Source organism: Pinus tabuliformis, chromosome 4_1, assembly GCF_031772625.1.
Source record: "Pinus tabuliformis cultivar Carrire ecotype Pingquan chromosome 4_1, CPIR1, whole genome shotgun sequence".
In the NCBI taxonomy this organism is placed as follows: domain Eukaryota; kingdom Viridiplantae; phylum Streptophyta; class Pinopsida; order Pinales; family Pinaceae; genus Pinus; species Pinus tabuliformis.
Window position 1 is genome coordinate 806,881,239 of NC_142303.1, and position 10,668 is coordinate 806,891,906.

Sequence of the window (10,668 nt, forward strand, 5' to 3'; positions counted from 1 at the left end):
TATTTCCCATATCTACCTCCGAACCGGTTTACGGCCATGCCACATGTTAGTCACAATGTGTTAGTCATAGTACCCTTTAGTACCCAAAGATTATTCGGAAAATATCGCCCTGTAAATATCTCTCCATTCTGTAAATGAATGGACGAGAGGGAGGTCAACTGTTGAGCTGTGGCGTAGTGTAATTCAGCATTCAGAGGTCAAGGGTTCGACTCTCATTAGACGTCATGACGGACACCACAGACGATATTGCTAAGGAGATCTCATTCCAGGTCTTCGAGGACAACTGTCGTCTGCTTGGCAATCTTCTTAACGATGTTCTTCAATGTGAAGTTGGCCAACAATTTATGGAGAACTTTGAGAGAGAACGAATTCTCTCGCAGGTTAGGAACTTCAAAGATTTACACAGGAAGAAATCAATCAGCAATGCTATCAAATTATGGCTTAAAGAAGGACTTTGTGCTGAAATTTTTGGCATTGAAATCTTACATTCATGAGTCGGTGCTGAGATTTATCTTTTAACAATGTTTGAATCTTGAATACCTTTGAAAATTAGTTCCGACAATTGTCTATAGATTTAGCCTGGTTGGCTTTAAAGTGTTTGTGAAGGTTCGGAAATTTATCGTGTCTGCAGGAGACTTGCGGGAGAGTTGGTGTTCGTTTAAGTTATTTTTGAGGTTTTTACTATTTCATTTATGTTATTTTTGGGTTTCTATTTTGTGCAGAGTGCATGCAACATGAGAATTGCGGGCATCGAGGATGTAGCAGAAGTGTTTGAGAAGAAGCTTGTGTTAGAATTGTCAAGCATGACGTTGGAAGAGGCAACATCTTTAGCCAGGACTTTCAGCCATTATCTCAACCTGATGGGCATAGCAGAGACTCACCATCGGTAATACTATTATCAACTTTCCCTTTGTAAGCCAACTTCGTGGCCATTTATGTTTGCGTGCATTGAAGCAATGGTTAGTTTATATTTTCTTCAATAGATCTAGACAATGTGGTTATTGTGGCCTTTTTCTTATTTCAGGTTTTCCACTGCCTGACATGGACTTCCTTTGGATTAGGTGACTGGTCCGAGGGTTGTCAAATCTACCCAAATAGCCTCATCCATTTTCGACATGCAGAGAATGAAAACCTGTTGAATCGCTTAATATTCTGCTAACCTCACCAAGCTCCCTACAAGTTGGTTTATATGCAAGACCTGAAGAGCAGATTGTTTGTATTTACAATTGATCTAGGTATTGTAGTTATTTTGGTCTACGACTATTTTGGTTTGATCATATGTGGCTTTTCCCCTTCTCATCCATTTTTTACAAGCCTTTTGAGTCGGTGGGGTAGAGCCTCACCAGGCAGCCAAGGCCTAGCTGGTTTATATTTGAGAGTTGAAACACAGATTGTGGTTTTTAATAGATTTAGATAATATAGTTACTGCGGTTTTTGTTTATTTTGGTTGATCAGGTTAGCTTGTTCAGGTTTTTCTGTTAGTTCTTAAATATCCATAGTTGCTAGTTATTTTCTTCTAGTGTAGTAGGGCTTCCTGCTAAAAGCACGCATGTAACACATGTTACTAGAAACCTAACTGGGATACCTGTTTCTCATTTCTCATTCCTGTCTTGACGCTATGTTAATACATTTTTAGTCAATTTATATGCATAATATTCCAGGGTTTGAGCTACATCACTAATCAATTCTACATGCATGTCACACCGTGGGGCAAGGCGACAGGTTCATGTTTCTTATCATCTGAAGCATGTTCATGCTGCTCTTGCCTATGAATCACTCTAGCCCTTTTTCTGGTTCTGTGCCCATTTTGCATTCCATTTCCTGCTCCTTGTTTATGGTAGCATAGCACGTAACTAGCAATGAGAAGTTTGACGTAGTGCAAATGTGCAGCTTCCCTTATTGTTACTTATTGAGTGTGTTCTACCTGGTTGTTCAGGAGGCAGGTTCTACCTGACTGTTTGGGATGGTGGGTTTTCCCTGGTTGTTTGGGACAGTTCTATTTCGTATGTTTTCTATAACTTGTAAATCTATCTAGCATGGCAAGGCTATAAGGTCTGTAATGTTATGAATGGATAGCACAATGTGGAACGTGAGGCTCTGTTAGTTTGCTGTTGAAAGCAAGCTTCCTATGCTTTCCTGCTGTGAAGATGCGGCGGCCCTTGTTGGATAAATGTATCACAATATGGAGCTCAAGGCTCTGTTACATTTCCATTGAAAGCAATTTGTATGTGGTTTCCTATTGTGGTGATAAAGTGGTCCTTGTCTGATGTATCCGTTGTTCCTAATCTGTTCTTATAGGGGTTCACATTGTTGCCTATCAAAATTTTACAGAGGTCTATTCTGCTTGTGGATGTTTTTAATTCTGAATGGGACTGGAATCACCTAGGTAAATTGTAAGCACCAAAATTTGGTATTCTAATGCCAGGCAATGACCATTTCTTTCTGGACAGTATCCAAAAGTTCCAAGTATTTTTCCTTATTGTTGGAGGAACTTTAAGCAATTAAGACCTTACATGTATGAAGCAATTTTAAATTGTATTTTGAAAGAATTTATTTGTATTAAGCGATTTTACTTTGTATTTTGAATTAGTGGGCTTAAGCGCTGGTTCAAATGTGCTTCATCACAGATAACTATTTAAGCTAGAAACCATATTCTTTTGAATAGGGTAAGAGACGGTACTGGTCTGTAAGGGTTTTTGAATTGATGGAAGTATATTGCTTGTCATATGATAAATAGAAGAAGATATATGTTGTTTGACTATTTGACTGCTGCATTTTTTTGGATGAATGGATATTTGTTGTCCTTTACGTTCTAGTGTTACGGATACATGTTTTATTTTGTTTGTTCCTTTTATGCTGTTATGGAGCAAACTGTGAATGCCTTACTTATGGGAGCTAACACTTAGCATTGTTAGTTTTTATCTTTTCTGCTTTGAAGGCATGCTTTATACTTCTCTTCCTATGATTAATGGAAGAAGATATATACTGTTTGGCTATTTCCCTGCTGCAATTTTTTGGATGAATGCATGTTTGCTGCTCTTTTACCTTTGTTGTTATGGATGTGTGTTTTATATTGTTAGTTCCTTTTATGCTGTCATGGGACAATCTGTGAAGGCTTTGCATATGGCAATTAAAACACTATTATCTTTTGCCTTTTCTATTCATAAGGCATGCTTTCCTACATAGTATCCTAATCTGTATACGGCAACTCTTATTTGGAGTGGAGTAAGGATTATGCTTGTCCCAAGCAGGTCCTATTATTGAAATTTTTTTAGTTTTATGGCTCTGCTTGTTTAGATCTAGTAGCATTTTTTGGGGCAGAATCCATTGCAATATTGCATACACACTGTAAGGTACCCTTCAAATTGAAGTAAGTGATGGTTGTTAAATTTGTTTCCTTATGTGGGTTGCTATTTGACTTGTAATTTGGGAAAATGTGGATTTGGTCTATCGTTTCCCCTAATGCTTTCCAACTGATTATACTTGTTCATTGTCATTGGAGTCATCAAAAGTACAAATGCCATACACAGAACTGCCCACTGGGAAATTGGGATTCCATAATCTGGATAGTCTGGCCTAATATGCACAAATTCATACTCTTCTACAGGGTACGCAGAATAAAAAATATTGTTCAGTTGTCAAAGTCATGTGATGACATATTCAACAAGATGATTCAGAGTGGAACATCTCCTGAAGATTTCTACAATGCTGTTTGTGAGCAGGTTTTAATCTCAACTTAACTTTAACTAAATTTGTTGCATTTCCTTCTAAATTGTCTGCTAATTCTGGTAGCTTGTATGTCACAGGAGATTGAAATTGTTTTGACTGCACATCCAACACAAATAAATAGACGGACTAAGCCTTTCAACCTTTTCGGCTTATTTGCTTATATCAAACATTTGTGCAGGGTTTCAACCAATTAACATTTCATTGAGTATGTATTTACAAATCAATGATTTTGGGATCAAATCCCACAAAGCAATTCTATACCTACTCTTCAAATTCCTTCAAACTTTTGAAAGTAAAACCAATGAATTATCAATATAGTTTTACCATAACAAAAAACAATTAGAAAGCCTTTAGCCAACTCAAATTGCTCATCCGTTAGGCTTGAACCAACATCTCTTCTCGAAAAATTCAACAATTCCAATTTAATAATCCTATCGGCCTCTCTTTGTACCTTTTGCGACAATTGCTAGTGTTAACTAGTTAGAATTTCAAAACAAAATCATCTTTCAAATTGGACTGTTTTCACATCTTCTAACTCATCTTCACATTTTTGAAAAAAGATCTTTGACGGTTACTTAAATTTTTAAGTTGAATTTAACGGTCAAATCACCCCCGTCAAATTCCATCCTAACATACACATACGGTTTCGGATCTAAACGCTTGAAAACTACCCAAAAAAGAATAACCTAAACTCTAAAATTTTGTAGGAATCATCAGAGGCAATTCGCTCATAGCAGCGAAGACTTGAGGGAGTAAAAGAAACACAGATGCAGGGACGCTTAAAGACACGAAGGCCAAAGAGGCTATGGCAACGCTCGGTCTGGTGTTAATCAACTTGTTCTGTAACCATCCCACGGCTTCACACACATCTGAAGCGTAAGTAAAAGACCACTCTTTCTCCCACTTCATCCAGTGCTGCGGAGGTGAGTAGTTTCTTTCCTGCTTTCTCACCTCGTGCATCATTTTCCTCAGCACTATCAGCTCCGTATCGACGATGCATGGGCCATCTGCAGTGGCAATTCTTTGAAAATACTTTTAGAGCTCTGCTAGCTGTATATCTATGTAAAAACTTAAAAACCACTTTAACCTATATGGTATTTATATAAACCACTTTAACCTATATAGGAGTGTTAGTTGTATTTATATATAAAAACTAAAAAGCTGTGGAATGATGAAAGTAAGTACCTGGTCCGAATTGGTGGCCGCCAGCAGCGCTTCTGGTGATGGTGTGAATTTGGGAAAGCCGTGACTTCCGAACTGATCTTCTTATCTTTTTGTCTAGAGGCATAAACACGCATAGAGCATGGATAGGCACGGTAACCTTTTCCATGGCAGCAGCAGGCAATAATGCAAAACCTACACTGAGAGTAAGGTACTCAGAATGAGAATGTCTCAAGGCTGGAGCACTCACTTCTGCATTTAATGCAGGAGAAGAATATATCAATAAGCACCAGTTAGCGTCAGATGGGATCCACCGTGACAAATTTTTCGCCCCCCATGGTAGACTCCACCGTGACAAATTCCCCGCCCCCATGGTAGGCTCCAGCAGACGATAGACTCCGAACTTCTAGTAAACCATGGACTCCGAGCTTCTAGTAAACCATGGACTCCAACTCTAGGAAACTGCGGGTCCTTTATGTACAAGAAACGGCAATCCAGACTTTGTTTATGCTTCCAACAATCACGGCTTTGATTCATCGATTTGTACAGCGATGTTACACATTAGCACTTTTTTATCGAGAGGTACAGCGATGTAACACATTCTTATTTTTTTATAAACTGTTTTTTTGGTAAAATTTAAATATGGAAAATTTTGTTGTTAGTATGGACTATTTACTAGCAATTGTCCCAAAAGGTACAAAGAGAGGCCGATAAGATTATTTAATTGGAATTTTTGAATTTTTCTAGAAGAGTTAATTGGTTTGTGAAAAACATTGTTTTCTTGGACTGGATCATTGTGCAATTACTTTTCTTTAGATGTTTTGTTTATATCTATATTACAAGGAACACATTGAATGTCTTATTTCATTTCTGCTATCCTTACTAATATCGTGTCCGTGCTTTTTCATGATCAATTTGATGAAATATTCTATTATCCTTTGGTCAAAGTCCTCACCTGCATATTAGTGTACATCCTAGTAAGTTCAAAGCTCGAAAGCCAACCAAAAAAGTCAATCATAACCACCATGCACGTATTCAAATTCATAATGTAAAACTGTGCACATATTCAAATTCATAATGTAAAACTGCCAGACAGAGTTCAAACAGAGTACCTCTATCACCGTTTGTAGCCAAAACCTCAAAAGCTCTGTTGTCAATAGTCAGAACACTGACATCAAACATGCCACCGCCAAGATAAAAAACAACAATATTTTCCTCTCCACCCTTCTTGTCCAAGCCATAAGCTATTGCTAAGGAAAAATATTTACAAAGCTAATAGTAAAACTGTACTTGCAGAGTGATAGTTCTACGTGATACAGAATGAAAGTTCTACATCATAAAAATTATGAAAGGCAAACCAAACTGCAAAAGGCCTGAGACCCAGTACTCTGAAAACCAACCAGATCGATACAACCTGAGACCAAGTACTCTCAATACCAACCAGATCGATACAACCTTTTGTATGAGCTGAATATCCATGTATAAGCAATGAAACAATAAAGCAAGAACTGTCCGACAAGGCTGCAATTTTTCTTATAAAAATATCTCCCACTGCAACGAGTTCATAACAGAAATTTAATGGCACTCCCCTGCACACACAATTTACATATTAACACTCCATTGCATGCATGCCTGCTTCTAAATGGTGTCCAGTCCACACTCTTTGCTTAAATGCCAATATCTATTAAGAAAAAACTACTGCACTATTACCAATATGTTGTGTTAACAACATATGACCAGGCAATTGGGTATTTAGATATAGCTGTTGGTTCCGGTGAAAAATACATCCCCACCGATAACGCACAGGAAAATGCAAAAGACAGCTAAAATAAATATTTGAATGAAGGTTAGCAAGAAGATGAGAATGAGATACCATTCTTTTAAAACAGTTTTATTATCAAGGCCCACATCTCCATAGTTGTCAATTACACTGTTTGATGATTGATCCATCCAAACAACAACATCCAGACCCCAGAAGATGAGCATGGCTTTGAATACAAGATGGATTTTAATAACAGTGATAATGATATACTTTGTTTGCTTGAATACCAAGAAGCTCCTAGAAGAAATCTGCTACACTATATCATTTATTGGATTTTAATTGATACAGGCATTTAGGTCTTCAGAACTGGCTGCTGCTAGCATTTTTGCTTCTACCAACAATGTTCCAACACACAGGAAGATGCAACTGAAATAAGTAGTTGTTGCCACATAGTGCTCACACCTCAGACACTCCTGAGGCAGGACAACTGCAGAGCTATTCTGCTGCCAAAGTTTGTTAATTAAATTCTTAATTCCGAAAACTATGGAGTATAGCATGAAATCAGGACGCTGCAGAAAATGGACAATTGTTTGCTCTTGTAAAGCTTTTACTTGATAGTGAACTAAAAAATGTGGCACCAATTTGTCCCAGTGAAACCTGCATACCAACTATATTTAACCTCTCTTTCCTACAAAGTGAAAGAATTACCTGAACTGCACTGGTGTACCCATTTTCAAAGTCTCTCCTAGCGTTCCCCCCATTACATCAAAAAAAATGTTGGGACAAATGGGATCGAACTCTGGAGAGTTTTTCCTGTACATCCTCTAGCTCTCTGTCTACACTAGCTATTCCAACTAAAACATCTTGATGTTTCTCCTCGATTCACCCAATAGAGATCGATATCATCTAAAGCTGTTTTCCGACCATCATAGATACAATCAAAGAAAACAGGAACACAAAAGAATATGGATGTTGCATCACCATTATTGCCCGATGTTGGTGGAATACTAGTACCACCCAAGCCACCAAATGCAGGTATGCTTGTATTAAGAAGTGATGAACTGCTACCGCTACAAGTAATTTGGAAAAATCAGAATGCTACAAAACTATAAGCTGAGATATAACATAAAATATATCAAAAATCCAGTAAATCTTGATTCTCAATTCTGTATGAAAACTTGAAAAAGTACTTATTGTAGAACAGAAAAATGAACAAAAGATAGAAGGAGGAATGTGGTTCCTTAGTATATACCTTTGTGGAAATGTGCATGTCCTAGTACCTATCATCACAAAATCCGTAAAGGAAGATTTGCATGAGTGCAATGCATTCTCCAGTCTCACACAATTTCAACCCTCAATTTGTATATCATGTTAATCCATGAAGGGAAGATTTTCGAAAATGTATAATTTCAAGCATATTAATCACAGTCAAATATCTTGAATCTAGCAGAACCAAAATGGTGCACAAAAAACAAAAACGTCTTTTATATTCATATAAAATGGAACAGTAAAATTTGCAGAAGACAGAGTGGGTATAAAGGAAACTTAGTATGCATACCCTTAGCTTCTCATAACAAAATCAATAAAGAAAAAAATAATATGCAATATATCCAGGCATAAATGAAAGTTATGTTGTATGCAGAAGAGCAGATTGCCTACAAATATAACTCTCTCTTAATACATCACACAGTTCCATCATTAAACCAAAAGGAAATATCCTGAACAATACAAGTTATCCATAACGAGTGTTTACATTTGAAGGTTGCATGCAGTTTTAAGACAGACAACAGGCAGGAAATGGGTCTATAATCATGTCACTTACTTATCATGGTGGAACCTACAATGGGAAAATGTATATCAGCGGAGGATGTCTTTGCATTCAGATGAGCTCAACCAGGCATGGAAGTGGGTAGATGAATCATAAGCATGCAACTCAACTATCATCTAACACAATGTAAAGATGAGACTCAGCGGAAGGTATCCAAGAAGTTGACGCAGTGAAACAAAACAAGCAGACAACAAACTATGTAAAAGTGGATAAAACGTTTATCGTCACCACAGGACCATAGGAATCCATATAAACTGAGAAATTCAATGAAAAGAAAAACAGGGGGCAAAAAACAAACTTCGCATAAGGGCATATAGCTTACTTGGATCTTGAGTAGTCACAATTGCATTGCCAGCAAAGTCACAAGTACCAGGGGCCATGCCATTCTTCTTGTAGTAGCTGTCAAAAGCATAGCAAGCATGAAAAAAAACAGTATCTGGGTTATAGCACGTGCCACTTTGTTGAATTGCTGTACAGTCTGCACCTCCAAGCCCGCAAGCATAGTCCAGAGCAACCTGCAAGCTTGAATCAGGGGTACCAGGCTTTGCTACACACCAACTTTGGCTTGAGCTGGTTGTCGGTGTTGTTGTGGTAGGTGTTGAGGGAGGGGTGTAAGGGGTAACTGTTGGGGTGGTAGGGGTTGTGATTGGGGTAGTAGGGGTTGTTGGTGTGATTGTTGTTGGAGGAGGAGTTATTCCTATTGGTGTTGTGGGTGTGGTCGTGATCGGAGTTGGAGGAGTTGTTGTAATAGGTGTAGTTGGAAAAGTATCAAGCTGAGATCCCAACTCACTTGTCTTGTTCCTGGTAGAGTTAGCTTTATTGTCCAAAAGCTCCCTAGAGTTTGAGCGGAACAGTTCTTCCCCTTCTCTGCTCAACTCCTTCAGCATAGAAACGTCCAAAGAACTCATTTTCACTATTATTGTCCATATCCGAGCCCTATTCATGCTTTGGGCAAGAACTTGATCCCTGAGATTTTTGGTCATTAAAAAGGTCTTCATTGTTTCGGAAAGCAGACCTTGATCATTAATAACTATGGGAATATCAGGATAGTGAAGAAATGCCATAGCATTTCTGGCAGCAACGACTACAGAGTTAATGAGGTCTTCTTCACTATGTGCAAAATCTCTGTTAAAGTCAGTGTTCAGTATCAGAAAAGAACCTGTCTTTGAGACAAACGCCAGCGGAGGGTGAAGAACCCACCTCAAATCCTTGGTGGAAGAGGATGGAGGCACACATGATGCATCTTGAATCAAAGTGGATGAAAGTGTGGTTGTGACCTTGATACGCTTATCTAGATTTGCATCCACAAGAGCAGAATAAATGGCTTTCATAGTAGATACCAATGTTGATACTGCTTCTTCTGATATCCCTTGATGGTTAACAATGATACTGGTTATGAGGGTATCAGGCATGAAACCCATGACGTTTTTCTTCAGCCATAATGCTACTCGTGACTTCGATTTTCCAATGTCCTTCGTTTGCTCATACTTCATAGTCACAACCACCTCAATCCCTGTCCCAGATAAATCTTCCAAAACAATGGGATTGGCAACCAAGAGCCTAACATGGAGTAGATCATGTTTCATCAGCAGTTCTACAAGCTTCTTAGGAGATGGCAGGGTACTGTCCTTTGAATCATATGACACTCCAATTGATGTTCCTGACAACACATAAATAATATTATAGATCAAACCATAAGCTCAAAAGGAACACAGAACTGTCAAACGTTTCTAAACAATGCCTATCATCAGCTCCTACATGCTCGCTAACTGTAACACAGTTCTGGAAGATTGTGCATCGGATACCAAGACCACATTTTCCCATAGGACTGCAGTTTGATTTATGAACTATTGGGCCAAAGGGTCAGCATAGAAACGTCCAAAGAACTCATCCTATTCATGCTTTGGGCAAGAACTTGATCCCTGAGATTTTTGGTCTTTAAAAAGGTCTTCATTGTTTCGGAAAGCAGACCTTGATCATTAATAACTATGGGAATATCAGGATAGTGAAGAAATGCCATAGCATTTCTGGCAGCAACGACTACAGAGTTAATGAGATCTTCTTCACTATGTGCAAAATCTCTGTTAAAGTCAGTGTTCAGTATCAGAAAAGAACCTGTCTTTGAGACAAACGCCAGCAGAGGGTGAAGAACCCACCTCAAATCCTTGGTGGAAGAGGATGGAGGCAC

General features: G+C 38.3%; 2 protein-coding genes and 1 pseudogene across 4 annotated transcripts; 1 reads left to right on the forward strand and 2 right to left on the reverse strand.

Annotated features, from left to right (window-relative positions):
• The first annotated feature begins 509 nt into the window (after window positions 1-509).
• On the forward strand, window positions 510-3,923 carry LOC149178679 (phosphoenolpyruvate carboxylase 4 pseudogene; annotated as a pseudogene). The gene is made up of 3 exons (XR_016258443.1): window positions 510-886; window positions 3,608-3,722; window positions 3,807-3,923. The product of XR_016258443.1 is annotated as a phosphoenolpyruvate carboxylase 4 pseudogene (transcript).
• Window positions 3,924-4,278: 355 nt separating this feature from the next.
• Window positions 4,279-5,263, reverse strand: LOC149178680 (uncharacterized). The gene is made up of 2 exons (XM_089422198.1): window positions 4,915-5,263; window positions 4,279-4,736 (listed from the first exon to the last, which is right to left on the reverse strand). The coding sequence occupies exons 1-2, from the start codon at window positions 5,261-5,263 to the stop codon at window positions 4,423-4,425; spliced, it is 663 nt and encodes a 220-aa protein (XP_089278324.1). The 3' UTR covers window positions 4,279-4,422.
• An 842-nt stretch (window positions 5,264-6,105) lies between these two features.
• LOC149178681 (uncharacterized) lies at window positions 6,106-7,596 on the reverse strand. 2 transcript variants are annotated; one of them, XM_089420396.1, is made up of 3 exons: window positions 7,361-7,596; window positions 6,764-7,155; window positions 6,106-6,479 (listed from the first exon to the last, which is right to left on the reverse strand). In XM_089420396.1, exons 2-3 carry the CDS (start codon window positions 6,874-6,876, stop codon window positions 6,197-6,199), a joined length of 396 nt encoding a protein of 131 aa, XP_089276522.1. In that variant the 5' UTR covers window positions 6,877-7,155; window positions 7,361-7,596; the 3' UTR covers window positions 6,106-6,196. The 2 variants fall into 2 exon arrangements, with proteins under 2 accessions (XP_089276522.1, XP_089276523.1); XM_089420397.1 differs by lacking the exon at window positions 6,764-7,155.
• Window positions 7,597-10,668: the final 3,072 nt, after the last annotated feature.

Bases quoted from the DNA above. Each gene is read 5' to 3' on its own strand.
- LOC149178681 (XM_089420397.1), bottom strand. From the start codon at position 7,473: ATGTACAGGAAAAACTCTCCAGAGTTCGATCCCATTTGTCCCAACATT. The intron at 6,480-7,360 runs GTAATTCTTTCA...TTGTGTGTGCAG, and splicing joins GGTACACCAGTGCAGTTCAG to GGGAGTGCCATTAAATTTCT.
- LOC149178680 (XM_089422198.1), bottom strand. From the start codon at position 5,263: ATGGGGGCGGGGAATTTGTCACGGTGGAGTCTACCATGGGGGGCGAAA. The intron at 4,737-4,914 runs GTACTTACTTTC...TTGCCACTGCAG, and splicing joins CGGCCACCAATTCGGACCAG to ATGGCCCATGCATCGTCGAT.